Genomic DNA, 13,754 nt, shown 5'->3' on the forward strand with positions numbered 1-13,754 from the left:
CCCGCCTCCTTCCCTTTTTCCCTCTCCCTCCCCCTTCCCCCCACTCCCTACCTCACATCATTCTTTTTTTTTCCCTAAGCATCATATAACTCTGCTGTGATAACTCCTGGCTTTAAATTAATCAATCCATATCCCCCCCCACTCACCTTACTAAGCCTACCCTTATTTTGTACAGGCCTATATCATTTTCCTGCTCTTTCTGCCTTGGACTCTGGACTCTTTTTTGTCCTTTTCTTGTTCTCTGAGCCAGCACTTGCAGTGTACATGTTTGCATTATATCTCAAACTGTTCCCGTGTCACAGTGTTTCCAAATCTTGATTCTTAAAAAGCCAACCTATTTCCTTATGAATATTTTAAAGCTCCCTGCACATATAATTCTATAAAATTTAAAGAAATCTTTGTGTGTAAGGTTTCCTGTCACCCAAATTCTGTTACTTGGTGCCATTTTCTCCAAATAGGTAATAATTAAATTGGCTTAGTATATTGGATGCTTTTGACCATTTGTAAACAAACATAAAATTAGTTATTTATAAATCCAGCATAAAGATTTGTGCTCTAGCAAAACCAAATGACATGCAGTTATATCTCCAAGACTTTGTGTGGAATTTTTTCTTTTCACTGAACTATGATATATTTTCCACCCTTGGTTTCTCTTTCTCAACATGTAATCTAAAATATATATCCTTCTGTGAAAACATACTTCATCCAAGTCTTACCACCTAGATTAAAAATGCTGTACGTGTTGCTGGGAGGATGACTGCTTATCGTGGTTTGCCCAGCACCACTGGAGGACCTCGAGGAGGACGTTCATTCAGTAGGGAGGGGCAGGTCACCTAACCTTGGATTGCATTGCCCATACTTCTTTATCATTTAGTTCTTTGCTAAAAAATATCTATATTGATATTTGTCATTTCTAGTAAACTACAAACTTCTGAAGTTCAGGGATCATAAATTCATCTTATATTCCTGTCAGATACATCATGAGCCACATATGTGGTACAAAGTAAATGTTCATTGGTTGAATGAGTCAAATGAGCACAAAATGCTAAGTTATTTAAAACTATGAAGTTCTTATCTATGTAACTTTTTATCTTTCTAACCTTGTTTTATGTGCTTCATTTCTAGTAGGACTTTACATACAGACATACACTTTGTCAAATTCTAAAACTCTTGAATGTAAAATGATCTTACACATGTGTATTATGGTCTTCCTGTATATAGATCAAAGCTCTATTTTAGTTTACTGCAGAAATGTGCCATCCAGTTTGCAGCCTAGCTAGTTGAAAAATTTTCTCTAGAAGATCTGTTTATTGTTCTTTTGACAGATTATTTATTTTCTCAAAATTTCCAAAGGACTTGGATTTCCTTTCTGCACACTAATTGGTTACTATGTCTCATTAGTTCTATTTGATAACTAGATATTATGTTCATTTGTCTTCTCCTGCCTCATAGCTCTACTTAGGATTTCCTGTCACCTGAACCAGGGAAATTTTCTGCCCCTTGTCTGTTGCTATCATTGGCTATTGTAGGGATAGCAGATCAATTCTAAAACTCACAAATTACACATTTGGTAAAAATTTAGGACAGTAGTGGAATAGTACCCATAGTGGTGTTATCACCGTTGCTCAGTGCCAGAGCACATACCTAACATGCCCAAGGCCCTGGGTTCAAACCTCAACACTGTGTAAGAAAAATTAAGAGCTTTCAAGTCTAAACTAATACCATGATTTTAAAAATGATGACCCCAAGTTGTCCTTCTATTCCTATTTATTACCCCTCTTCCTCCTCCACTTTGGTGTGTAGTAACATGTACCACCTGCTACTCAGAATGCCTTTGTTAGACTGGCAGGATCTTTCTCCTACCTCAAGGCTGTGCAGAGGTCAGCTTCTGTGGGAAACCTCTCCTGACTCCACCAAGCAAAGTCAGGACATGGAGTTTTTAATTCCACGTCATTGTGCTCATACCCTATCCCATCAGACTGGAATTATATTGATACCCATTGACAGTCCAGCAGTAAGGATGGACTAACTAAGCTTTTCAGACCATACCAATGTGTTTCATTTTTTTTAATGGCAAAATTTGTGTTGTGTGAAATTGCATGGTTAATTTGGGGCCAGACATGGTGGCTCATGTCTGTAGTCCTAGCTCTTGGGAGGCTGAGGCAGGAGGATTGCTCTGAGTTCAAGGCCAGCCTAAATTACATAGTGAAATTCTGTCCAAACAAAAAAATTATGGTTAACCAAAGGACAAGTAAATAAAATTTAACAATTAGTGGTGATTGAAATTTGAAGTAACAGTGAATATATTTCAGTAATATTGTAAAGGGAGAATTATTCAAGAAATGGTTTCCCAGTGCTGACTTTAGATAATATTAGCAATAAAATGCAAATTTTAACAGTATCATACACAAAAAATTGGCCAAAAATTTTAATCTTCAGTTTCTGCTTTATTTAGTACAGCTTCCAGGTTCTGTAGCTTTACTCTGAAGCATACATACTATTTCTTGTCAAAATTTTAGGTGTAAATACTACTAATGACATTAGTAGTCAATTTTGTATTACTCATACCTTTGTTTTTATTTTCATAGCATTGTGGGGTTCAACATCATTTTAGGGAAATAACTAGTTTTAAACTCAGAATTTGAGTCATTTGCTTGTTTTCACATTGTGAAAGGACAAAGCCAATAGATTCAATATTTGAATCTTTGAGGTTTTTTTTCTTTTAATTTTTATTCATTTATTTGGTGCACGGTTTCAGTATTCAGCTTAGACTCAATGATCCCCCTGTCTTAGCCTCCCCATTCTGGGATTACAGGTGTGTTCCACCATGCCCAGTTTCAGTGGCTGGCTCAGCATGCTCTGGGCTCTGGGCTAGCAAGGCATGTGGTACTGGGGATCAAATTTGAGACCTTGTGCTTGCCAGGCAGGTGCTGAACTATCTCCCTAGAACCTGGATCTTCTGTTTTTTAAATCATCCCCTTAGCGTGCTCTGCTTCTTAGTGATTGCAAAAGGGATGAAAAACAAAACATGCAGACTTATAGATCAGAGAGGGCAGATGATCATATTGCCAACCTGGATGGTCAGAAAGTGTAGTAGAGCGTCTTCAAAGCCTCCAGTCATTCTTTGGATTTTTTGTTCCTCTATTGTGGTAAAACACACAACTTAAAATTATTTTGACAATTTCTGGCCCAGTAATAAGTACATTCACTCTGCTGTGTAAACCACCACTGTTATTCATCTGCAGAACTCTTTCATTTTTCTAACGCTGTACACCAACTCCCTGTCTTTCCCTTCCTCTAGACCCTGACAGTCACTATTTTACTTTGCACTCCCGTGAATTTGACTCCGCTAGGTAGCTTCTCTGTGTGGTAGCATGCAATACTTCTCCTTTGTGTCTGGCATATTTCACTTAACACAGTGTCTTCATGCTTTATCCTGGTTTTCATACATGTTAGAATATCATTTTTTTTTAAAGGGTGAATAGCCTTCCATTGTATCTATGTTCCACATTTTGTTTTTCTACTCAGAATGGACAGTTGGGTTGTTTCTACTTTTTTGCCTGTTATATAAGTTGTGCAACTGTGTATGTGGGTATACAAATCTTATATACCTGTATATCTTGAGGATCTGGTTTCATGTTGGGGGAGTATGTACTCAGAAGTAGACCTGCTAGATAATGTGGTATTTTCACTTTTCTTAGAAAGTAGAATCAAAGATGAATTGTGTTAAAATGGCCTTATGTGTATTTATGGAAACTTGAGAGCCCAAACATCTAAAAAAATATAACTATTGTATAGAGAAATAAGATGTGAATTGTTAATAAAATAGACTCCTATAGCTACTGAAATCTTCAGAGTACCATTAATAGCAGTTGGAAATTATTTACTATGCAATGTTGCATCAAAATTAAATCCCCAAGTGTCAGTCAAATTTCATTATAAGCAAAGAATAATTGTAAATGAATTTAAGTTTTCATATTTATGGATTGTCACCCATAAACATATGAAAAGAAGCATGGCAAAGTTATCTTGTGGAACCTTGAAGGGTTTTCTCTTATTTATACTTCTTTGTATTTCTTATTTTCTAAAATGTTCATATATGATTCTAAAAAATGTTATAAAATTATTTTCAAAGCTTAGTATATACCCAATAAAGAGAACCAGATGGAATTGAAAGAAGAAAGCTTTCTAGGAACCTAACAGGAAATTATATCTGAGAACAAATAATTGAATCCCCTTCCTTGGAAGAAGTTAAAGTCAGATTAAAATACTGAGGTTAATATGTTAAGGCTATGGTATTGTAAGTTGTGATAGTCACTTCCCGCATTACTGCGACAAAATACTTGACACCCGAAACTTGCAGAAGAAAAGATTTATTTTGTTTCAATTGGGAGAGATTTCAGTCCAGAGTCAAGTGGCTCAAAGGCAGGAATGCTTGGCACAGGGGTGCAGTGGAAGACCAGCTGCTCATGGTGTGCTGGACAGGAAGAAGGTTGGGTGAGGCAGGGAGGGAGACTTAGCCTCTGGGGGTCACGCCCCAGTGCCCCACCCCTTCTGGCCAGACCCCACCTTCTAACAGCTCTCAACTGAGCATCCCTATGATCCAGTCAGCTCCCTAAAGCCCTGCCTGTGAACACATGAGGCACCGGGGGGCATCCAGATGTAAACCATAATCAGTCTGATGTTTAGTGTTAGTTACATGCACATATTAAAGTCGGAAGTTGTTTAATTGCCCACAACTACCATTATCAAAGAGTTCTGTTCTCTCCTGCTTCCCAGCTGTAGTGTGTGAAGAGTCAGAAACTGTTCACTTGCCCTCCCGAATTTTAGAACTAGAGTCTAGATTAGCTAGACAAAGACTCTTTCTAAAACGTTTTGGGCTTAAGAGCAACTGAAAACTGAGTGACATTTTTCTCAGTGCCCTTCAATGAGATCAGTCCTGTATCATTTGCTTACATCCAGTTGCCCATGCAGTGTCTGAAGTATTCCTTTATTTGTATTTAAGTTATTCTTCATTTGATTATACATTAAAAAGTACAATTAGAACCATCAGATCAAAAGTGATGAAATGATTATATCTGAAGTATGATTTATTTCTAGATAATTACATGACTTTATCTCGTTTGATTGATCTTCTAAGAAGATGTGGAAAATTTGACGACGTCCCAAGACTTTTCGTAATGGCTGAGAAACGTAACTCCAGAGCAAAAGTAGAGCCAGGATTTCAGTACTGTAAAGGACTATATCTTTGGTAAACCTATTGACAAATAAATCCTACATAGTAATTTTTTTCATTGTAGATAAAGGAGAACAAGCTTTTCTTTGTAATCAAAAATATATATACCTTTCAATATGTTGATAGTTTTGTTCTCCAAACAGCATCGTAACCTAGTATAAATCTTATAAAAAAAGATTGAAATGATTTTTTTTAAATGTCTAACAAGGTACACTGGAGAACCAAATGAAGCCCTTCGACATTTTAATAAAGCTCGGAAAGACAGCGAATGGGGCCAAAATGCCCTTTATAATATGATAGAAATCTGTTTAAATCCAGACAATGAAACTATTGGAGGTGAAGTGTTTGAAAACCTGGAAGGAGACCTGGGGTGAGTAGTCTGATACATTATTCTTGGGCACATTATTTAACAGTTGTTGGGGACAATAAACAGGAATATTTTATAAAAGATAACTATGTTCTAGTATAGCATTAATGAAGGGTTGAATGACAGTAGCTAACATCAAAATAACAATTTTCTGAAATAGGCACGAAATACTTTTAGGAGGTTTCCTAAGTCAGAAGAGACATACTATAAAGACATTGTCCTAATTCTACTATAGAAAATGAAACTAGTTGATGAGTGTGGTAAAAATTCTCCACACAACAGTGGTAGTACTTAAATAGTAGTTTTATATATGCCAACTCTGGGCTGTATACTTTATTTGTACTATCTTATTTATTTCTTAAAACACTAGTATAAAATAAGCCCAGAGTCAGCTTGCCTGCGACAAGTCAACATAGAGCAAGATTTGGGCTACTTGCTCCTGGCCTCAAGCCTTTGCTGTTTTTTGCTGTGCTCTTCTGTGCTAAGTGATTTCCATCAAGCTGTATTTGATGCATGTGCTGTCCCGAGAGTTAGGCAGGGCTTGGTGAAGAATATATAAGGATGTGCAGGGAAAATACAGTCTTTTCTGCCTTCAGGACCATGTAGTTTACTTAACCATTCAATCTCCAACACAGCAGACATGGACTACAATGGATATTAAGTATCGGAGGAGTTCTTCGAAATTGTAGTAGTGCATGCTCATGAAGGGAAGATGCTTAGAGAAGTGGTATAAAACTAACATCCTGCTGAGTAGTTGAAATGGCAAATTTTAAGGCTTAGATTTATAAAGAACACTGAAATTTTAGAAAAAGAAAATGGTATTTATTTTAACATTTGTTTTAAGAAGCATACTGTTACAGAATTATTGTTTACCAAAGTAGAGATCATTAACAAATAACGGAAAGAGAAAACTAGAACTCAGAGAGATGGGCCTACTGGCTGTGCAGAGGCAGGAGACCTATGCAAAGTAGAAAGTCACAACTGTGGGCTGGAGAGATGGCTCAGTGGTCTAAAGCACCTACTTGAAACAAGCTTGGCAAAGCACAGGGACCATGGTTCGATCCCCAGCACCACATGCCAGCCAGCCCCGCCCCCTGGTGGGCTGAGCTGGCCACACACACACACACAATAAATAAATGTAATAAATATAAATAAATAAATATTTAAAAAAAAAAAAAAGTCACAACTGTGAATGCCTCCTTGCAAGGTGGTGTAGTATCAGAGCTCTGAAAACTAAATTGTGGGCTTGCTTTCATTTAAGAGGCCTCAAGGAGAGGAGGTTAGGAATGGGCAGTCTGTGAGGTGGACAGAGAAACAAAGCTACAGTGTGTCAGAAGACAGAGGAACTTTGAAGAAGGTTGACACCAGTATAGAGTATTAGGTAAGATAAAGAAAGGGCCGGTGAGATAGCTCAGTGGACTAAGCACCTGCTTTGGCAAGCGCAAGGACCGGGGTTTAGTCCCTCGGAACCATAGGCTACACACTGGCTGTGCCCCAGGTACGCTGAACTGACTGCCAAGACTGGGCATGGTGGCGCCTGCCGGTAATCCCAGCGCTGGGGAGGCTGAAAACAGGAAGAGCACTACAAGTCCGGGCTGCATGGTGAGACCCTGTACCAAGTACATAAATGAAAAAAAAAAGTGTTAGGCAAGATATATAGGGGAAGGCCCAAGGAAAGGATGAATGACTTTAGTGATTGGACTTTGAGAGTTTAATTTCCTTTCTTAATTGAATATTTACAGTATCTATATATGGCATATTAGAGTTAAGAATTTTGCTATCAAATATTCAGATTGATATTGTACTCAAATTTTATAACATTTTAACACATGAAATTTCTTTTTTGATAGACAACGTGGTAAGGAAAATGGAGATTTTATATACTATAAGTGATAAACTTAGGTTCACATCCTCAAATTACCTTTTATTATCTGTATAATCTGACCAATCACTTCACCTGTTTGAACTTCTATTTTCTTTCTTTTTTTTTTTTTTCCCAGAACCGGGGATTGAACTCAGGCCCTTGCGCTTGCCAGGGAAGCGCTTATTCCACTGAGCCATCTCCCCAGCACTTTGAGCTTCTATTTTCTTAAATGTAAAATTAACTTTGCATACATTGAATGAAATCATGAAGTGCTTGGCTTTTTCTCTGTCCTTCTTCCATTTCACCTTCTAAATTGACAATATCATTTACTAGTTATGTAATTTTGTTTTATCCTAGTTTTGCATTAGCTTAACTGAACACATTTACCATATGCACGTTTGGCTTATTGTTGTTTTTATTCTAAAGTGAGTTACAGTTTAATGGTGTCTTACTGATATGTATATTTCATTGAAAAACTGGATTATAATTGCGTAACACTTGTTACTAGAAGAGAATGAGTGACATTTTCCACAAAGGATTGCTTTTAAATAAGTGATAAATAGAAGCCAGTATATGCCAAGCTCTGATTCTAATTTCAATGAATTTTATCAGTAATGGGTATAAGTAATTGATTTTTAATTGCACACAGTAATTCAACTGAAAAGCAAGAGTCTGTGCAGTTAGCAGTGAGAACTGCAGAAAAACTCCTTAAAGAACTAAAGCCTCAGACTATTCAGGGTCACGTACAGCTTCGCATAATGGAAAACTATTGCTTAATGGCTACCAAACAGAAACCTAATGTTGAGCAAGCATTAAATACCTTCACCGAAGTAGCAAAATCTGAGGTTAGTACTTCTGTTTTCAGCTTTGTATATTATCTTTCCTTGGTAATATAGAAATATGCCATTAGATTACTGTATTTCATGAAGATTGGCATACTTATTTTGTAAAAATTATATGTACAGTCTGGCGTAATTGTACACAATATACTTTTCTTTCCTGAAGAGATGCTGTTATTTTGTTAGTGATGTCATTATCTTTACAAGAGTGTTGAATTCTGGAGAATTTCTGTGTTCTAGATGTAGCCTAGATCAACTTCCTAAGTTAAAACAAACACCCATTGTCTGTGATCTAACCTTTTCACCATATTCTTAGAATTTTTTCAACTCTTGGGCTAAATGAAATAAATGCTGACAATTTACAGTTCCATCATGCAAATGGTAGTTTTGCTTTCACAACACTGAAACAACATCCTGCAAGCCTTTTATTAGTACTGCTTTACATACTATTCTTTGAAGACCAAAGATTTTTTCCTGTTTAGCCCCACTCAGAACTATGTTCTTTCCTTCTGTCTGTCTGTCTGAGTGTTCTAGATCTCCTTTACTCACACAGGACTAAGGGTATTACCCAACTGGCAATTGGTAAGGCTATTCATTAGCATTCATGATTGTTCTTGTACTCAGCAGTGCTAGGCTGTTGAAAACTTCCTTTAGAGGCTATACAGAAATTCACAGTTTTCTTCTGGTTCAGAGGTTATAGTCACAGCAACAAATTGCCAGAGGCCCCCTGCAGTGTTCAAATTGAGATACTAGCATTTGGGCAACTACATCGCTTGTCCTAGTTTGGTACCATTTATCTTAGATGGCAGATAATTATTCCCATCCTCAGCCACCCTTGGGACACACAGCAAAGTAGCATCTGCAGCACCCTAGAGCAGAGCCCTTGTGGAGACTTTGAAATGCGGTCCCAAGGATTGGGCTTTGTTGGAGTAGCCTTGAGCAACAGATACGTGATAATTGCTGAGCGAAGGGAAATCATGTCAGCCTAAGAAAAGTCTGTGAGCATACGATGCAGCACAGTTTCAGGTAAGGTGCTGTGACTGCTGCAAGCTGTAAGTAGTATTCTGCAGCAATGAATTTGATATGATTAAATCTCATATTTTTTCTTCAGTGTTTAAAAAGAAGAGCCAAAAGCAATGATTGATATTGTAACAGTTTCCTAGAAAGTCTGTGCCAGTTTTTAGGTTGATGAGACTGCATTATTTTCATCATCTTGTATATACAGTTATTAACATCATTCTCAAATTTATTTGTTGACCATATTATCAAATTGATTGTCAAAATGATGGGTGAGTTGAAATTTGATACAGTTTGTATTTTATCTCATATTTTTCTTTTCACCTACAGGCTACATGTACTCACTATAGTGACTGTTCAGTAAGTAGCGAGTGCTAAGCACAGTGACAATCACAAATAAAGCAGTATAAATTCAGACAGAAGTGCTGCCATAGTTAGTAGGAGGAGGATGGAGAGCTCTTTTGTGAAGCAAAATTATTTTAAAAACTACAAATAAATTACATTTTCATAGGTAGAAATGAGCAGTGTCTTCAAAGTGAAGAAAAAGGTAAACAAAAGCAGAGATGCAAAAAAGCCTGAGGCATATTCGCGGCCTTGTCATTTAGAAGTCTGTGGCAGGAAGTCAGAGAGGAAATGGTGGAGACTTCAGCAGCCTAAGCAGAACTCTGCCCTCTTGCTTTACCTTGAAGTGTAAAGGGGACTAGTCATATGGCGCTCTCTTCTCTACTCCTGCGTTTTGTCCTCCCGGGTGACTGGCAGTGAGAGAAGCTGGCTGAAGGTGCTGTGGAAGAATACTTGCCTGGCATGCTTGGTGCCCCAGGACCCATCCCCGGAAGAGCAGAAACAAAAAACAAAACAAACTTGTGGTCATTGCAGAGATGAGAACTCAGTTTCTAGTTTTAGAAACTTACTTGGTTCACTTAAGCGTGATCAAGTAACGAAGAACCAATTCTAATCAAACACAAGCTGTTTTAGTTTTACCATCAGAGTCTTCCTTTCAGTATGTAATGTGAGATGTTTTTGTGCATGTGACTTCCATAGGCCCCTTCTCTTCTTAGGCCATCTTATGACTGACAGACAAATGCACAACAAGCCTACATTTTCTGCATTGTCCTATCCCACCTAAGATGGGCTGAAGCTTAATAATTTATAATATTCCTCAAATCTTCACAATCTATTTTCAGTTGGTTGCGTTTGGGACTCCCAACTGTTTTGCCACTCTTTATCTTGGAAAAAAGTTACATATTGAGAGTTTATTGACAGACATAAAATGAAAGCCAAATTTTACATTCCTATTGTTTTTATCCAACACTAATGAATCCCATGTCTCTTCCATAGTTATTTGTCTTCTAACCATAATCGGTGTTGCACATTGAACATTTTATCACTACCCTGCTTTTTCAATAGTCATTACTATTAGTTACCCAAATTAATAATCAGGAAACCTTTATTATCATTATGATTTGTAATTAGTATCTGAAGCTGAGACTTTCCTTTTATTAAAAGTATCATCCCTCTGCCAGATTTCAGAGTTTAAATTTGTAGTTTAAACTATGGTTTCAAGCGCAAGGGCCTGAGTTCGATCCCCGGTTCCGCCCAAAAATAAATAATAAACTATAGTCAGCAGTATTATTGCTTATATAAATTAGTTTTCTGAAAGACTGCTGATAACTTCCATTTTATACCAATTCTAATTAACCTGTTTCACAGAATGCTGTTTTCTGACTTCCAATTCTATAAAATATTGTGTTTCCAAGACCCTGTGAAGAAGCTGTACATCTGGAGTGTATTTTAAGGCATGTGATTTCTAGATGACTGATTGTGCACTTTATGTATAACATTTAAGTGGTCCCCCTTTATTGTGAGAAAAGGTTCTTTGGTAAAATAAGAAGGATGAAAACTGAGCAATCAATATCAATTGGTGATGCACATCTACAGTCCCAGCATCCCAGGAGGGGGGCTGAGGCAGGAGGATCACAAGTTCAAGCCCAGCCTGGACAACTTAAAGATGTAGCAAGACCACTTCAAAATTTAAAAATAAAGTACAAAATGGCTGGGGATACAGCTCAGTGCAAAACTCCTGGTTTTAAATCCCCATTACCACAAAAATAAATCAAATTGACTGCCATTTGTGGGAAATTTTTCTAGTCCTATTCCTTTTTGGCAGGTGAACAACTAAGGAACTAAAACACTAACTCTGAAATAAAACTACCTATACTGAAGTGGGATTTTTTTCTGTTTCTATAGAAATAATGTAGCTAGGCAATCCCACTACAGATCAAGTCACCCACATTGTTGGGATTTTGTGGTTGTGAGATCTGCATAGTTACGGAATTACCACACAGGATCTGGGCAAGTTTCTTCATGATAGCTTGAGATTATTCGTTGTGTTTAAAGGTAATTGGAGTCAGTGTTACCTGAGATGGAGCCAGAAATAGAACCACAGACTGATTCTTATGTACTGTGTGCTGCTTTCCATGTTTTTCTTTTAAATAGAGGATATTTATTTCATGTATCTACTGATCTAAAGTTCTGTTTTCTTACAGAATGATCATATCCCAGCACTCTTGGGAATGGCAACAGCTTATATGATCTTGAAACAGACACCAAAAGCTAGAAATCAGCTGAAACGAATTGCAAAAATGAACTGGAATCCCATTGATGCCGAGGAGTTTGAGAAGAGTTGGCTTCTGCTTGCTGATATTTATATTCAGTCAGCAAAATATGACATGGCAGAAGACCTATTAAGACAGTGCCTGCGTCATAATAGAGTAGGTGATTGAAGAGTGAAAAGTAATTGTTAACACTAGCTACATAGACTTTCTATAGTAGGACATTATAGTGTGCTGGTCCATTTCCAGTGATTCTTGAGTGTTTTTTTTTTTTTTTTAATATTAAATGTACCTTTTACAAGAAGCAGAAAATAATAATAGTAAAAAAGAAGTGATTTGCCCTTGAAAAGAAAGATTTATGCATTTTCAAGTTTCAGCTGTGCTGATGCCCTTCTTACAGAAAATGTTGCTTGAGTGTCAAGCACTTGCCTGTGATTACCCGTCTCATCCCAGAACTAATGAAAATTGCAGCACAATAATTTCGAGTGTCTGTCCCTCCTATTAAGAATACGCTTGATGAATTTACTGCAGCTGTATGTCATGTCCTCATTATTAGGATCCCTAGGCATAATATATTTCATGGGGGAAAGTCTCATTAGCTTTTAACTTCATTTAATAAAAATTCTTATGTTTAGATAGAAGATAGGAAGAAATCTTCAAGTCCATAGAATATTTGCCTTTTTACTAATGTTTTGGTGTTTAGTCACACAAAGTTTGTTATTACTTGCTGAGAAATAATTGTACTTAGGAAAGTATTTTCACAAATTTATAGCAATTCAAAATTTTACTTATAGTAAAAGTTCTATTTTTTCAGCAAATCAGATTATGAAATGTACCATTTGTTGTACTATTTTCTAGTACTATTTGTAGTACTATTTGTGTACTTTCTTAGGACTTAAACTAAAACATCCAGCCATTTATCAGTCCATAGACTATTCTAAATGATCAGCTACATCCATTTTAAATTGGCCTTCAAAACAAAAGATACTCATTAACAGGCTTTGAAAATTTAATAGTCAAACATTCTGTGTCTAATGTAGAATTGAGGAAGATTTCATAAGTTAAGGTTTTGCTGCAGGTACAGTTTCAGTGTGCTGGAACGCTGACAGCAATGCCTTGCATAATTGGACAGGATGACTACTTCAGAGACTATTTAGCCCTGCTGGTTGGGCACATCAGTATTGGGGGCATGAGCTTCAGGAACTAAAGAGCTTACACATCTTGGGTTGTACCATCTTAAAAAATGGAAATCATCCAGTTTAATCAGGAAATGCCCAAGATGACACTAGATCATCTTGTCACGCCAGATGTCAGGGGAGGCATTAGGTATCAGAGTAGTGCCAAGGACTAAGGAGCCAGGCTGAAGACACTCCCAGGAGCCAGTTAGGGCACACTTAAGTACCAGTGGGGATGGGAACTGCAGTCGGCTGAAATGCATCAAATATATTTAACCCACAGCTTTACGAAAATAAGAGAAACTTAATTGGTTACCACTGCAGTATGCTAATGAACTACTTATTTCTAAAGCTGACCATAAAATGAAAGCAACATCTTTTCTGTATAAACTATACTATTGGATAATCAGGAAATAAGGAGAGATTTTTCATTGTATACATTTTTGAGACAGTAAATGAAACCTGGTAAGAATCTTTTTTCAAACCTGGTGAAGTTTTAAATGGCTGTAATATTACAAAAGGGCTAAGGTATAGTGGAGCCTGCCTGAATCAAAGTAGAAAATCTGCATCTCTATATTTTATATGTATATTCTTAATGTCATGCTTTTAATGAAAATATTGATAAAACTTATTTTAAAGAAAAG

At 36.9% G+C, this 13,754-nt stretch overlaps 1 protein-coding gene across 1 annotated transcript in view; it reads left to right on the top strand.

Moving 5' to 3' along the window:
• Positions 1-13,754, top strand: part of Ttc21b (tetratricopeptide repeat domain 21B) — an 87,014-nt gene that overhangs the window by 67,040 nt on the left and 6,220 nt on the right. The window contains 4 exon segments of the mRNA XM_004646388.2: positions 5,101-5,251; positions 5,445-5,606; positions 8,117-8,312; positions 11,870-12,094. Coding sequence (XP_004646445.1) covers positions 5,101-5,251; positions 5,445-5,606; positions 8,117-8,312; positions 11,870-12,094 — 734 coding nt within the window.

This window comes from Octodon degus, unplaced genomic scaffold (genome assembly GCF_000260255.1).
Source record: "Octodon degus isolate 3935 unplaced genomic scaffold, OctDeg1.0 scaffold00267, whole genome shotgun sequence".
Classification (NCBI taxonomy): Eukaryota; Metazoa; Chordata; class Mammalia; order Rodentia; family Octodontidae; genus Octodon; species Octodon degus.